This window comes from Trichechus manatus, unplaced genomic scaffold (genome assembly GCF_000243295.1).
Source record: "Trichechus manatus latirostris isolate Lorelei unplaced genomic scaffold, TriManLat1.0 scaffold00016, whole genome shotgun sequence".
Lineage (NCBI taxonomy): Eukaryota > Metazoa > Chordata > Mammalia > Sirenia > Trichechidae > Trichechus > Trichechus manatus.
The window spans coordinates 10,959,661-10,974,578 of record NW_004443952.1 but is presented as its reverse complement, the minus strand read 5'-3'; the positions used below and the strand labels follow the sequence as shown (position 1 = coordinate 10,974,578).

Sequence of the window (14,918 nt, the reverse complement as noted above, 5' to 3'; positions counted from 1 at the left end):
ACAAACAAAAAAACATTGGTGTCGAGTCAATTCCAACTCATAGCGACCCTATCGGACAGAGTAGAACTGCCCCACAGGGTTTCCAAAGAGTGGCTGGTGGATTTCAACTGCCAACCTTTTGGTTAACAGCTGAGCTCTTAACCACTATGCACCAGGGCTCAGTACATGCAGGCAGTTAAAGATTGCTATCTTGCCCTATTGACTCCAGTTGTCTTTACATATATTGCTGCCTTTTGTTGTTAATAATGTTGGGAGTATGGATGAGCAGGTGGGTGAAACGGCAGAATTCGCATTTGTTAAGTTCCTACAGTGGCCAAGAACTTTCCATACACTAATTTAATTCTTACAGCTAAGATTAGCAAGTAAAACACAAGATGCTGAATTAAATTAGAATCTCAGATAAATAACTAAAGTTTTCGTATAAATATGTCCCAATATACTTTGGCAGAGGAATCAGATGGGTCATATGTTAAGAAAAACATCATGTGAGTTAACCCACATTTTGCCAAATAGCTTGGGTGTTTCCACAAAATGAGTGAAAGCAAAAGTCCATGCGAGGTGTGGATATTCATTTATTTGACAGGAGATCTACCATCACTTGAAAAAGACGTCAGTATTGGGCAATGCTGTCACCAAAAAGCAACAGCTCTTAATTTTTAATTATAATTATTTGATGAAAACCCACAAAAATAATGCAAATAAACTCAATAATTAACCAGTTTCTGAAACAAAATCTTTGCCATTCCAGAGTCAGTAATCTTGTAATCTATTCCAACTTAATTACTAATCTCTATGAAAGTTTGTGACACTTTTATTGGTTTGGTGCCCTTGAGTCAAAGCCCATTAAAGGTTCTCGTACAGTTTATGGAGTTAATTAAAAAAAAATTTTGTAACTACAGAACTGATTTAAAAAGAAACATGATCACATTGTTATTTGAGGTCCTCAGTATCATTGTTAAAAATTCTGAGTGTAATTTGACTTACTTTTGCACGTTGCTAGCCCTCCACTCCACTGTCTGTTCTCCTGACAGACACGTTCCCTGTTCCCCTGGGAATCAACGAAAAAAGATCATTGACAAGATTGTAACTGTATAACAGAAAGGGGATAAGCAAATACAAAGCAATCTTAGCTATGGAGTTGAATTTCCTCTGCATTGGAATGCTAAGGAAATATATTGAATATATTTTAAGGAGTAGGTTTAGACTTTTAAAAATATTTTCATTAAGTTACTTCGAAATTCATACCCTAGCAGACTAGTGTAATTAAGGTATAGACTTGGCTTCACCTGTTATTTTAAATGAACCTGTCGCAAAGGCTGACAAAGAATGTAAGAAAATGTACCAATGTCACTGAAAAATACGTACAGAAATTGTTAAAACAGAACCTAATTTGCTGTGTAAACTTCCAAACTTTCTAAAACTCAATAAAATTTAAAAAAAAAAGAATGTTTGAATAATTCAAAGAGGTAGTTTAGCATTTATATATTTAATGCTTTGACCTGAATTTATCTTTCAATACCTGAGAGGTATAGCAAGGAATGTGAATCAGCTCATTTACACCCACTGAACATGAAACATGTGTACCTTATGGGTATGAGGATTTGAATTTTCAACAATGTAACATCCATTAAACAGGAACTTCTCCTATTAAGTGCTCACGCTTTTCAAATTTTAAATATGTTGCTAAAATATTTCTAAAATTTACTGACCTGCCTTCTGAAATAGAGTAAGATAAATATAATTCACTTGCAAAGGATTTATAATTATTATTCTGAAAATATATTTTTTGTATTTTCCTCTGTAGCTCATAGACCTTGAGGGATATCTAGTCTGCTTGTCCCCTACAGTTATTAAGCTAAGATTTCCTTGTTCTTTGATTCCTGGGAATAATTTTTACGAGTCTTTGTTTTCGCTTTCTCTGTTCCTTATCTTTTACTGTAATCACCAGTGTTCCTAACAATAGCAACTCTTTTCCATGCTTTAAGTTTCTAATCTACTATGAAGTAACAGAAAGAGCCCTGGTGGCGCAGGGGTTAAGAGCTTGGCTGCTAACTGAAAGGTTGGTGGTTCGAACTCACCAGCTGCTCCTCAGGAGTAAGATGTGGCAGGCCACCTCCATAAAGATTTACAGCCTTGGAAACCATATGGGGCATTTCTACTCTGTCCTATAGAGTCACTATGAGTCAGAATTGACTTGAGGGCAATGGGTTTTATGGGATGGAGTAATAAACAAAATAAGATTATATGTTTTAAAACAAAAAAGATTCGGTTCTAAGTAATGCCTTAAGGGACTTGACTAAGTCAAGGGTGTGAACTTCAGTACTTGGACTTTGTGATGTGTTTTTGTTGCTCAGAGCCCTTTGGATACCTTACTGTCTTGAAGCTGTGTTCTATATCTGCAGGGTGCCTGAAAAGGAGCTATTACTCTGTTTTGGTTTTTATCTGGGTATACTGATATCTTTTACCTTTATTCTTCTATTCAAAAGTGTTTTCTTTGAGCTATCAGTTTAGTTACTGATAAATATTTAGCTGTATAAATTCTACTGATTTTGGTGGGAGGATACTATCCTGACTTTCCAATAATGTAATTGACTCTATAAAATTAAATTTTCTTAAAAATATGTATTTATTATTTTAGTCTTACTGAAAAAGTAATATGTATTCATTATATAAAGATTGAAAAATACAAAAGAAAAATAGTAAGTTTTCTAAGAACCATCCAGAGAAACACTGAATGCTGCTGTACTTTTTCTATACGTATATACCTATGTATACATAGGAAAATATACTATCCTAATTTGTGAATTATTTTTGATAAATTTTGAAGAAGTAAACAACTAGTTTTAAAAACTAGCTTACTAACTAACTATTTTGGTACTTCCAGAGTGTACTGTATTCAAGTCGTTAATTTTAGTCAAGAGTTTAGCATTTCTCCAGTACTATTTTTTATATGTTCTTTTTCCTCCAGTAATTCGAGTGATAAATATTCTGTTTTGACTATGTCAATTTTTATTCCAAGAAAAACTTAAATAAGTCTATTTTCTGTAAAAACTGATGTAAGAAAAAATCAAACACCATCTGTTGGCTCCCTCCTCAGTAAGATGCAAAATTGATCACGTTTCCCTTTCTTTTTCTCTCTCTGCCCCTTTACTTAAGCTTTTACTTAAATGTAAGCTTTCGAGGAATTAGGATGGAGTTTTACATCCAGATTATCATTAAGTTATATTTTTGCCCTAATGTATCTGCTCTCTCAATAATTAGCTTAAATACTTATATTATGTCTTAAAATCACAACCATTTTATTGCTCGCTAACAATAAGCAACACCATGATAAATGGAGAAAAGACTGAAGTTGTCAAGGATTTCATTTTATTTGGATCCACAATCAACGCCCATGGAAGCAGCAGTCAAGAAATCAAATGACACATTGCATTGGGCAAATCTGCTGCAAAAGATCTGTTTTGTTTTTAAGAAATTATTATTTTCTTTTTTTTTTTTTATTGTACTTTAGATTAGGTTTACAAAACAGACTATCTTCTCATGAACAGTTAGTACACATATTGTTTTATGACACTGGTTGCCAACCCCATGACATGTCAACACTGTCCCCTTCTCGATCTTGGGTTCCCCATTACCAGCTTTCCTGTCCCCTCCTGCCTTCTAGTCCTCGCCCCTGGGGTGGTGTGCCTGTTCAGTCTCGTTTTCTTTTATGAGTCTGTCTAATCTTTGGCTGAAGGGTGAACCGCAGAAGTGACTTCATTAGTGAGCTAAAAGGGTGTCCGGGGGCCATACTCTCGGTGTTTCTCCAGTCTCTGTCAGGCCAGTAAGTCTGGTCTTTTATCGTGAGTTAGAATTTTGTTCTACATTTTTCTCCAGCTCTGTCCAGGACCCTTTATTGTGATCCCTGTCAGAGCAGTCAGTAGTGGTAGCCAGGCACCATCTAGTTGTACTGGACTCAGTCTGGTGGAGACAGTGATAGCTGTAGTCCATTAGTCCTTTGGACTAATCTTTCCCTTGTGTCTTTAATTCTCTTCATTCTCCCCTGCTCCCGAAGGGATGAGACCAGTGGAGTATCTCAAACGGCTGCTCACAGACTTTTAAGACCCCAGACGCTGCTCACCAAAATAGAATGTAGAACACTTTCTTTATAAACTATGGTATGTCAGTTGAGCTAGATGTTCCCCAAGACCATGGTCCCCACAGCCCTCAGCCCAGCAATTCAGTCCCTCAGTGAGTTTGGATGTGTCAATGGAAAAACACTAAATAGATAGTAGATAAGCGGTAACTCTGGTGAAGTGTAAGACAGTACAACTTGTTCCGGGCAAGGTCATGGAAACTCCATAAACCCATCCAAAAGACCTCTTTAAAGTGTTAAAAAACAAAGATGTCACTTTAAGGGCTAAGGTGTGCCTGACCCAAGCCATGGTGTTTTCAATCACCTCATATGCATGAGAAAGCTGGGCAATGAGTAAGGAAGACCGAAGAAGAATTGATGCCTTTGAATTATGATGTTGGTGAAGAATACTGAATATACTATGGGCTGCCAGAAGAACGAACAAATCTATCTTGGAAGAAGTACATCCAGGATGCTCCTTAGAACTGAGGATGGTGAGACTTTGTCTCACACACTTTGAACATGTTATCAGGAGGGACCAGTCCCTGGCGAAGGACATCATGTCCGGTAAAGTAGAGGGTCAGAGAAAAAGAGGAAGGCCCAGACCCTCAACGAGATGGGCTGACACAGTGGCTGAAACAATGTGCTCAAACAGAAACGATTGTGAGGAAGGCGCAGGACCGGGCAGTGTTTCGTCCTGCTGTACACAGGGCCGCTACGAGTCAGAACCGACTTGATGGCACCTAGCAACAACGACATCGCCAGCCCTCAAAGTAACTCTTCAAGGTTAACTGCAAGATGTTTCCCAAAATGTTGAAGGCAAATTGTCTATTTCCTCAAATTTAATCACCCATCAGGTTGCTATATATTTCCTTAAAAATTTGTACCAGCTTTCTTCTTCATAAATTGCAAGATTAGTACTCTCACATGATGAACAACTGGTTTCAATAACAGGAACATTCTCCACTTGCAATCAACCATTACATTATTATTCTTCCTTTTTTCTTTAACTTTTTGAGGAAATAAAACAAGAGCTGCATAAGCCTGTTTCTAGCTTTCCTGGACCCATCTTATGACAATCCTCTGACTCCTTAGTCAGAAAACAACGAGTCATGCTATACAGATTGAATAGGTCACCGGCAACGAATACTCTGCAAAACCTACATTTAAATGCCACTGCAATGACAGAAAACAGGAAAGGGGAGTTTCCTGAAAAACCAGATGACAACACTGTCTAATGTGAAACAGGCCTCTTAAATCTCAAGTTTGATGATATGATAGTGCTTTCAGCAAAACTCATTGCAGCCCTCCCACCAACTAAATAGGGAGACAGAGGTGCTGCTGATGGCCGATTTTTTCAGATGTAGATGGCCAGGTCCTTCTTCTTAGTCTGTCTTAGTCTGGAAGCTCCACTGAAACCTGTCCACTGTGGGTGACCCTGCTAGTATTTGCAAGTCTGGGGGCATAGCTTCCAGCATCACAGCATCACACAAGCCACCACAGTATGACAAACTGATAGACGAGTGGTGGTTTGAACCAAATTCGTTGCCATTAAGTCAATTCCAACTTACAGCAACCCTTAAGGAGAGGGATTGACACAGTGGCTACAACGATGGTCTCAAGCATAGCAAGGATCGTGAGGATGGTGCAGGACCGGGCAGTGTTTTGTTCTGTTTTCCACAGGGTCGCTGTGAGTCAGAACTGACTCGATGGTACCTAACAACAGTGCTGCCGACAGGGTTTTAATATCGCAAACTGGGAGTTTATATCTGGTTAGAACTGTTCTGAGGATTTTTTCTTTTAGTTACTTTTTTTTCTTTTTTTATTGTACTTCCGGTGAAGGCTTACAGAACAAATAGTTTCTCATGAAACAGCAGTACACATATGGTTTTATGACATTGGTTAACAACCCCACAACATGTCAACCCTCTAACTTCTCAACCATTTTTTGGTGAAAATACACATAGCCAAAGACACACCATTTCAAAAATTTCTGCATGCACAGTTCAGTGACATCGACTACGCTCTTCCAATTGTGCCGCTATTCTCACTTAAGATGAAGGCTTACAGAACAAAATAGTTTCTCATTTAACAGTTACTACACATGTTTGTTCTGAGGATTTTTCAGGCCAGTCTGCTCTGTGGGAACCTGGAAACTCCATCAAGAACTTGCCAAGATAACTGAGTCCCTTGCTTGAGGAAACACTGGATTTACATACTTAAATCCCTATGGTCACCTCTCCAAGGTGACAGGAGGATTTTTCTGCTGAAGAGTATGATTTATCAGGAAGCCAAAACACAGATTTAATGATCAAGTGAAGTAACAGTTTATCGGTCTAGTGGCTGGCATACTTACTTCCTCTTCCTTTTCATGACTTCGATTTTTTTTTTATTTGAGACTTAGTTTGCTTTTTAAAATGATAAGTAATCTTAAATATTTCCTGGAAAGTATTCAGGTATAAGGTAACAAAGTATAAAAGACTCTTTTAGGATCAAAGTCAGTGAAACAAATCAGTTCCAATACTAAACATGTTCCAAGCACATCAGAAAAACAAAATAATTCTAGTTATACAATTTGTTTACTTACCTCTAATTCATAGCCAGCTTCACACTGATAAATAATTGTGCTTTCAAAGCTATATTTACTGCCAACCACAAGTCCATGTTCTGGACTTTCAGGTTTCCCGCAAGAAACTGGACTGCATGATTCATCAGAAAACAGTGGCTCCCAGGTGCCATCAAGCTAAATAATAAATAAGTTACACTTAGGAGCTAATATGTATTAATAAAGAAATTTGCAGATGTTGGTTGCACAGCAGAATAACCCCAGAAATAAGAGACCTAGAGATTGGTCCTGCTTGTGCAACATATTAACGGTCACTGAACAATTTTAGACATTTCTTGAACAGATAAAACAAGCACTTTTTTCCTAAAAGAATCCAGGCAGTAATCAAGAACACCGAGAAGTATGTTTTCATTATAATGGATGGAGACTGGATGGTGGACTACAGACATTCCATGACTTACACCAGTGTATCCTTATATATCGTATAATTTCACATTTTAATTTAAAGTGTACAAGAAGCAGCAACTCTTAGTCACACCATCCAAAGTTTAAAAAGGTGGCCTTGAAAACTCTGTGGAGCAGTTTCACTCTGCACACATGGGGTCACCATGAGTTGCAAGTGACTTGATGGCAACTAACTACAACAGCAGTAACCAGTGAGAGTCCCTGGGGGGAGCAAATAGGTAATGTGCTCAGCTGCTAACTGAAAGGTTGGAGGTTTGAGTCCACCAAGAAGCACCTTGGAAGAAAGCCCTGGCGATCTACTTTCGAAAACTTAGCCATTGAAAACCCTAAGGAGCACACTTCTGCTCTGACAGAAATGGTGGGGGCGACGGTCACCATGAGTCAGAATCGATTTGACGGCAACTGGTATTTTTTTTTGAACGTTTTGTTGTGGTTTGGGTGAAAGTTTACAGAGCCAATTAGTTTCCCATTCAACAATTTATACACATTTTGTTGTGTGATATTAGTTGCAACCCACTTAATGTGACAACACTCTACCCTTTTCCTCCCTGGGTTCCCTGTTTTCATTTGCCCATCTTTCCTGCTCCTTCCTGCTTTCTAAACTTTGTTTTTGGGCAAATGCTGCCCTTTTGGTCTCATATGGTTGATTGTTCTGAGAAGCACGTTCCTCACGGGCCTGTCTACTGTTTGGCTGAAAGGTGATCTCCAGGAGAGGGTTCTGTTCCAGGTTTGAAGGGTGTCTAAGGGCCACAGTCTCAGGGGTTCCACCAGTTTCTATCAGACTAGTAAGTCTGGTCTTTTGTTTATGAATTTGAATTTTGTCCTACATATTTCTCCCACTCTGTCCAGGACCTTCTATTGTGATACTGATCACAGCGGCTGGTCATGGTAGCCTGGCACCATCTAGTTTTTCTGGTCTCAGGCTAGTGGAGGCTGTGGTTTGTGTGATCCATTAGACCTTTGGACTAATTGTTTCCTCGAGTCTTTGGTCTCTTCACTCTTCTTTGCTCTGGGCGGGAAGAGACCAATAGTTGTACCTTAGATGGCCTCTTACAAGCTTTTAAGACCCTAGATGTGGCAACTGATTTTTAGTAACCAATGATTAAGTATACATAATTTATAAATGGAAAATGGGGAAGAAAATGAAATCATTCTTGAGTCCTTACTGTATGTCAGGGATGTACTTAAGACACTTTATACATATTAAATAATTTAATCCTTTCAGTTACCACAGATTTATAGATAAAGAAAACCAGTTGAAGGAATATAAGGTCACAGAGGCTGTAAGTATTTAAACTGAGGTTTAAACAAAAGTATGTTTATAGGAAAAATCATCTCCATACTATACAGCATTGCTCCCCTGACCCTCTTGAAAAGAAGAGTGTATCAATGGTTCATTCGATTTTTCTTTCGCTGGTGCAGCTTATGGAGGCTAGGTGAGGGGATGTGCTAGGGCATTCTGCTATCTATGGTGCTCGTCCAGGCACTTTCCCTTGCTACCTAACTAGTTTCTCAAACCAATCAGACAAGGTATGTATTATTACATGCATTTTTTAAATAAGGAAAATCTGAAGCTCAGAAAGTACAAGTAACTTTCTTAAAGTCACATACCCAAAAAAACCCAGTGCTATCTATTCGATTCCAACTCACAGCAACCCTATAGGACAGAGTAGAACTGCCCCATAGGGTTTCCAAAACTGTAATCTTTATGGAAGCAGACTGCCACATCTTTCTCCTGAGGAGCGGTTGGTGGGTTCGAACTGCTGAACTTTTGGTTAGCAGCTGAGTGCTTAACCACTGTGCCACCAGGGCTCATTTCAAAGTCACATAGGTGGTAATAGTGACAGTATTTGACTCCAATTATTTGTCTGCTTCTGAAACCTTAAGGTCTCTGAATGGCACAAACAGCACTCAGCTACTAACTGAAAGGTTGGTGGTTTGAATCTACCCAGAGGTGCATTGGAAGAAAGGCCTGGTGATCTACTTCCAAAAAAATCAGCCATTGAAAATCCTATGGAGCACAGTTCCACTGTGACACGCATGGGTTTGCCATGAATTAGAATCAACTTGAATGCAATAGGTTTTTTTTTTTTTCGGGGGTGGTGGGGGTTTCTGAAACCTTTGTTTAGTCTTGCCACTAAAACTTGAAACATATTTGGCTTCGGCATTTTCAACACATAAACACTCTTTTAAGTGCTAATTTATCATGAATACCTTGTTGTAGATATTTTACCATTTTACCTAACAAAAGCTCTTGGCACTTTCCTGGTTCAAAAATGGGAATATTGGGAAGAAAGATGAATTTTATTATATCTCTACCAAGAAACTTCTCAAATTCTTTGACATGATTGAAATCTTGAGCCATTTTTTTTTCTTTTAGTGATAGCAAGATACTGGTTGCATGGCAATATATGTATACACACACGAGTTCTACTTACATGTTTTAATTAAGACAGAGCCTCTTACCTGACACGTTGATACGTTAACTCCCTCATAAGTATACCCTTCCGTACATGACACAGAAACTTGCTTATTCACACTGAAATCATCCCCGTGAATGAGTACATGTGTTATGTTTGCTGGCAGAGAACATTTTTTTGGACTGCAGGAGATTCTCTCAGGGAACCAGCGACCATCTTTCTGACAGGTGAATGTATCAATATCTGTATCCATCACATAACCTTCTAGACATCTGCAACGGAAATGCAAAAATGAGTGCTGTAAAGAGAGTACAATATAGTTTGGGACCTATTCTTGGACTTAAGAAGATATTACAAGGCTAAGAAGATATTTTATGCAATATATCAAAACTGATTCAAATGCCAGGTGGATGACATTGCCTACATAAACATCAATATAACAATGATAACCAGATCAATTCTGAGTTATTTGCATTAAAGTTTATCCAAGACTAAAATTGCTTTAAATGTAGTTGACATTATTTACCTTTGTTGGAGATATGATTATTGAATTCATTTTTTATTCTAAAAATATCTAACAGTTAAAGGAATTCTAGACAAAGTTCAGAATAGACTCAAACATTAGTAGGAATATAACATAATTAATATTTATTATCTACTTTGGGCCAGGCATTGTTCTAGGTATTTTACACATACTATTCCCTTTAATCTTGATAATTAGGTATTATCATGTTACAGTAGTATTGGTGTTCAAACTTGGGACAGGTTGACCTTTTATAATAAAAAAAAATGCATTTCATTTAGCAAATGTTTACGTAGAACTTATTGAATTCCAGTCACTGTTCTAAGTGCTTTACAAACATTAACTCATTTAATAATCTTGTCAACCCTAGGAGTAGGTACTATTGTTATCTTTATTTCCATTTTACAGATGATGAAAATGACACCAGAGAGATTAAGTGACTTCTCCAAAGTCACACAGTTAGGAAGTGACAGAGCTGAAATTCATGTACCTCGGGAATCTGGCTGTAGAGTCCACGTTTTTACCACTATACTACACTGCCTTTTTAATTAAAAATTTAATTAACTATCATTTATTAGTTAGATAACATTTTTTAAATTTCACAAAAAACCAGGCTTGGTAGGAGTCAGAGGCTTTGCAATCTTAGAGGGATCTGTTTATCCGATATTAAGAGAAAATCTGAAAGGTCATGTAATCAACACACAAGGAATAAAAACAGGGAAATCTTGAGAAGCAGGTGACGTCGGGCCCTCTTAAAATACCTGATATACCAATACCCAAATAGAAAAATTTAAATGTATCTCAAAAGCACGGAAGAATAATTGCTGTTTTTCTGCTCAATGCGTGATCCACCACTCTTTAGCTTATCACTGACAGCCACCCTTAGGTCTGCTTCTCACTGTCACTGAGAGAACAGGAAGGTAGGGCTAAAATGTCCACAACAGACATGCTTAAGGAGAGTTGCTAAATTATTCCTAAAGCCGAATGTCCCAATATGTGAAGGATAATCCATCATTCCTTCAGAGATGTGAATTTAAACTGATTTTAAGAAAATTTTGAGAAAATATCTTTAACTATTACGGATATTTATTTCAATCAAAATTTTAAGCTATAAATTCATTCCATATTTTATTGTCTTTCTTTAAATAATATATTTTACATAGGGAAATTTCCAGGCAAAAAAATCACTATTTTGGACATTAAAAGCTTAATTTGTTCAGATAGCATAGGCTGGAGATCCCTTTTAGGATATCTCCCTTATTTACATTGACCAACAAAGTATGAGTATTTTTGCCCTAAATTCTTCAGGTTTACCCTACTTCCCCAATATTTGCAGGTATGAATATAATCATAAAGTGACATCATAAAGAAATTTACCAATATGACATTTAAAAAAAGAGTTTTGCAATTCAAGCGATATTCAAACTTATAGAAGATCTTGCTGTTTCATGAAGCTCAACGGAATACAATTGTGACAATTACATTGGGAACTAAATTTTAAAAATGTATCAGTTTATTTTTTACAGTCAGTGGATTGCTACATAATTATAGGTAGAATAAAGTCAGTGTTAAAAGCTTTAGTTTCTGTAGAGCAGTCCAGAGATGGTGGTTTTTTTTTTTTCCTAATTAACTAAATTTTAGCTGTCACTTCTCATTTTACAACCCTACTGCTTGCACCTCTTGGATATTCTAAAGCCATGGTCTTACCTGAGTTTCACTTTACTTTCATAGGTGTATGTCTCTCCAGTTGCCACTGCATTGGTGGCAGACGGTGGGGGTCCACAAGACAGGGGCTCACAGACTGGATAAGGCTGGTTCCATGCCCCTTTCTCTATACAGATCAGATCTGAACTGCCTTGCATGACATACCCAGGTCTGCAGCTGTAAGTTATCACGTTTTCTTCCAAAGAGCCACTTTCACTGATGAATGCATTTGATATCGTCGGGGGAGAACCACAGGAAATGTGTTCACAACGTGGGAAGTCAGTGCTCCATTGGCCATTCGCTACACAAGTGATTTCAGAAGGTCCCAGCAGCTTAAAGCCTTTGAAGCACTGAATCCGGGCTGCCTTTCCACAACCAAAATCTGTCCCATTGACGGCGCCATTTTGAATTACTGGTATAGCACACTGGCAAGGCAGGCAGGAAGGCATGCTGCCACTCCAGGAACCACTGGGGAGACACCTTCTTGAAGGATTCCCATGGAGCTTATAACCAGGAAAGCACTGATACTCTATATGCCCCCCATGATAAAAGGAAAAGCCATTAGGGAAGCCATGGGCAAGATCTTCAGGAGATCCACAGCTGACTGGTTTACAAAGAGGAACCTCCGCATCCCAGTTACCATTTGCTTGACAGGTGAGTTTTGGAGTACCATGCAACACATAGCCCTCCTGACAGTGGAACACAACCTCCTTCCCAAAGTCATAGTCCAGGCCATCCATCACTCCATTTGCCACCTGTGGTGGGGTGGCACATTTGACAGGCACACAAATGGGAGTAGTTTCACTCCAACTTCCATTGGCAAGACAAACACGACTCCTGGCTCCCTCAAGCAAGAACCCTTCACTGCAAGTGTACTCAACCTCTTCCTGGAATGTGTACACATCTCCTATCACTTGGCCATTGGCTGGGATTGGGGGTGAACCACAGTCCACAGGAATGCAAACTGGCTCAGTGCCATCCCAATTTTCATTTTCTTGGCATGTTCTCCTCTCGGTGCCATTTAGCACATATCCAGGGTTACATTTATAGTACAACACGCTCAGGTATGTGTAGTTGCTTCCTTTGATGGAGCCATTCATGAGTGGATTTGGCTTTTTGCATGAAATGGCTTCACAGCGTGGGGAAGCACCACTCCACTCTTTATTCTGGTGACAGAGTCTCATGTTGGAGCCCACTAGAATGTGCCCAGGTTTGCAGCTATACTGCACTGCACTGCCCATGGTAGTCTCTGTAAAATGCAAAAAGCCATTTTCAGGTGCAGCAGGCATGTCACATGCAATCGAAATGCAGGAAGGTGCACTGCCATTCCAAGTTCCATCTTCCTGGCAGATCAGCATAGGATTCCCCAAAAGTTCATATCCTGGATTACAGGTATATGAAACCATGCTGCCATACAGAAAGTTTGACGAATGTGTAGCAGAAGACTCCTTTGAATTTTCCCAGCTTTTAGCCATTGCTCCCAAATGATGACGAGGGTGAGGCGTCACATATGGAACTTCCATCATGTCATCCTCTTGGTCAAAATACCCCTGGCCATCTTTGACTTTAGTACATTCTCCAAAATCTATGTGAGGAGGGAGACCACAGTCAATGGGTACACATGCTGGGATGGAGCTTGACCATCCTGACTCTTCACAGGTCTGCATGGCATGACCAGCCACCTGGAACCCGGGGAAGCAGCTGTAGGTGATCATGGCACCATAGCTGTAATCTGCACCTTCTACAAAACCATTTTCAATGGGCTGCGGGGGATGACAGTGTATGGCATTGCAAGATGGGACATCCACATCCCAATCACCTGTCTCTAAACAGGTCAAGGCTTTGGGACCTTTGAGCCTGAAGCCTCGGTCACAGGAGTAAGTAATGGTCTGCCCATAGTGGAGATTTGTGTAAGAAGATTTGCCATTTAAAATCTCCTTGGGCTTTGGACACTCAATGGGTTTACATGTTGGTTTTCCACCAAGCCAGTGACCATTTTCTCCACAAAGGATGGTGGTGTTTCCTACCAATTCGAAGCCTGCCTTACAGGTGTAGAGAGCTGTGCTGAGATAGGCAAGACCTTGCACATCGATGATGCCATTGAGGATTTCCTCAGGCTGAGGGCATTCTACTGGCACACATTCTGGTAGTGGTGAGCTCCAGGTGCCATCAGCTTGGCAGAAGGTGGCAGGGTCTCCTCTTAGGAAAAACCCATCCACACAAGAATACTTGACAGTACTTCCAAAATGAAGAGCAGAAGAAGGAGCAGGGACACCAAAGGAAATCAGTGGAGGTGGGAGGCAAAGGACCAGCTTACAAACAGGAAAGGAGTCATTCCATTGCTGGGATGGCAAGCATTTCAAGACAGAGGGGCCTTGTAGGGCATGGCCTTCTTTACAGGAAAATGTCACTACTCCTACCTCTGTAGTCAACTCCTTCAGTACTAGCTGGTTTTCCAAGAGGGGTGGCTCCGGGCACTTGGCAGGCACACACTTTTGGTTGGGCTTCTTATTCCATTTGCCAGATTTCTGGCATGTCCAAGAACTATCACCAATAAGCTCATAACCTTCATTACAGAAAAACTGAACCTTGGATCCTACTTCAAAGTTTTCTCCTTTCATGTAGCCATTCTGAATTAGGGGAGGTTTTCCACAGCTGACAGGGATGCACGACAGAGGAGATTCACTGTGCCAATGGCGGTTGGCTTGGCAGACAAATACAGGATTGCCAACTGATTTGTATCCTGGGTTACACTGATACCTCACTTCACTCTCAAAGATCCTGCCAGTTGTGTGCTGTATAAAAGGGAGAAAACAATTACGTGCAATTGTACACCAGATAATACAGTTAACGAAATACACTGGCTAATAAAAAAGAACTTAACTAAAATGCTTACACTAAAATGAATCAGTTGGGACTTAAGTAAATCAGAATTTGTTTTATCCAATACATCTGCCTTATTTTTGTTTGTTTACAAGTGAAAAGGACAGTAAAATCAAATTAAGTAATCTCCACTGCAGAAATGTTTATCACAGTGCCGAGCCCATAAGTACAAGCTAAACAGTCTTTAAACAGATTGAGAAACTGATGGTGCAATACTGAAAACTATAAGTTACTAGGTAAATT

At 39.3% G+C, this 14,918-nt stretch overlaps 1 protein-coding gene across 1 annotated transcript in view; it reads right to left on the bottom strand.

Annotated features, from left to right (window-relative positions):
• SVEP1 (sushi, von Willebrand factor type A, EGF and pentraxin domain containing 1) overlaps window positions 1-14,918 on the bottom strand; it is a 216,669-nt gene that overhangs the window by 18,608 nt on the left and 183,143 nt on the right. Inside the window, exons 38-41 of the mRNA XM_004372179.2 lie at window positions 11,796-14,587; window positions 9,612-9,837; window positions 6,702-6,857; window positions 985-1,048 (exon numbers count right to left, since the gene is read on the bottom strand). Coding sequence (XP_004372236.1) covers window positions 985-1,048; window positions 6,702-6,857; window positions 9,612-9,837; window positions 11,796-14,587 — 3,238 coding nt within the window. The remainder of the gene's footprint in view (window positions 1-984; window positions 1,049-6,701; window positions 6,858-9,611; window positions 9,838-11,795; window positions 14,588-14,918) is intronic.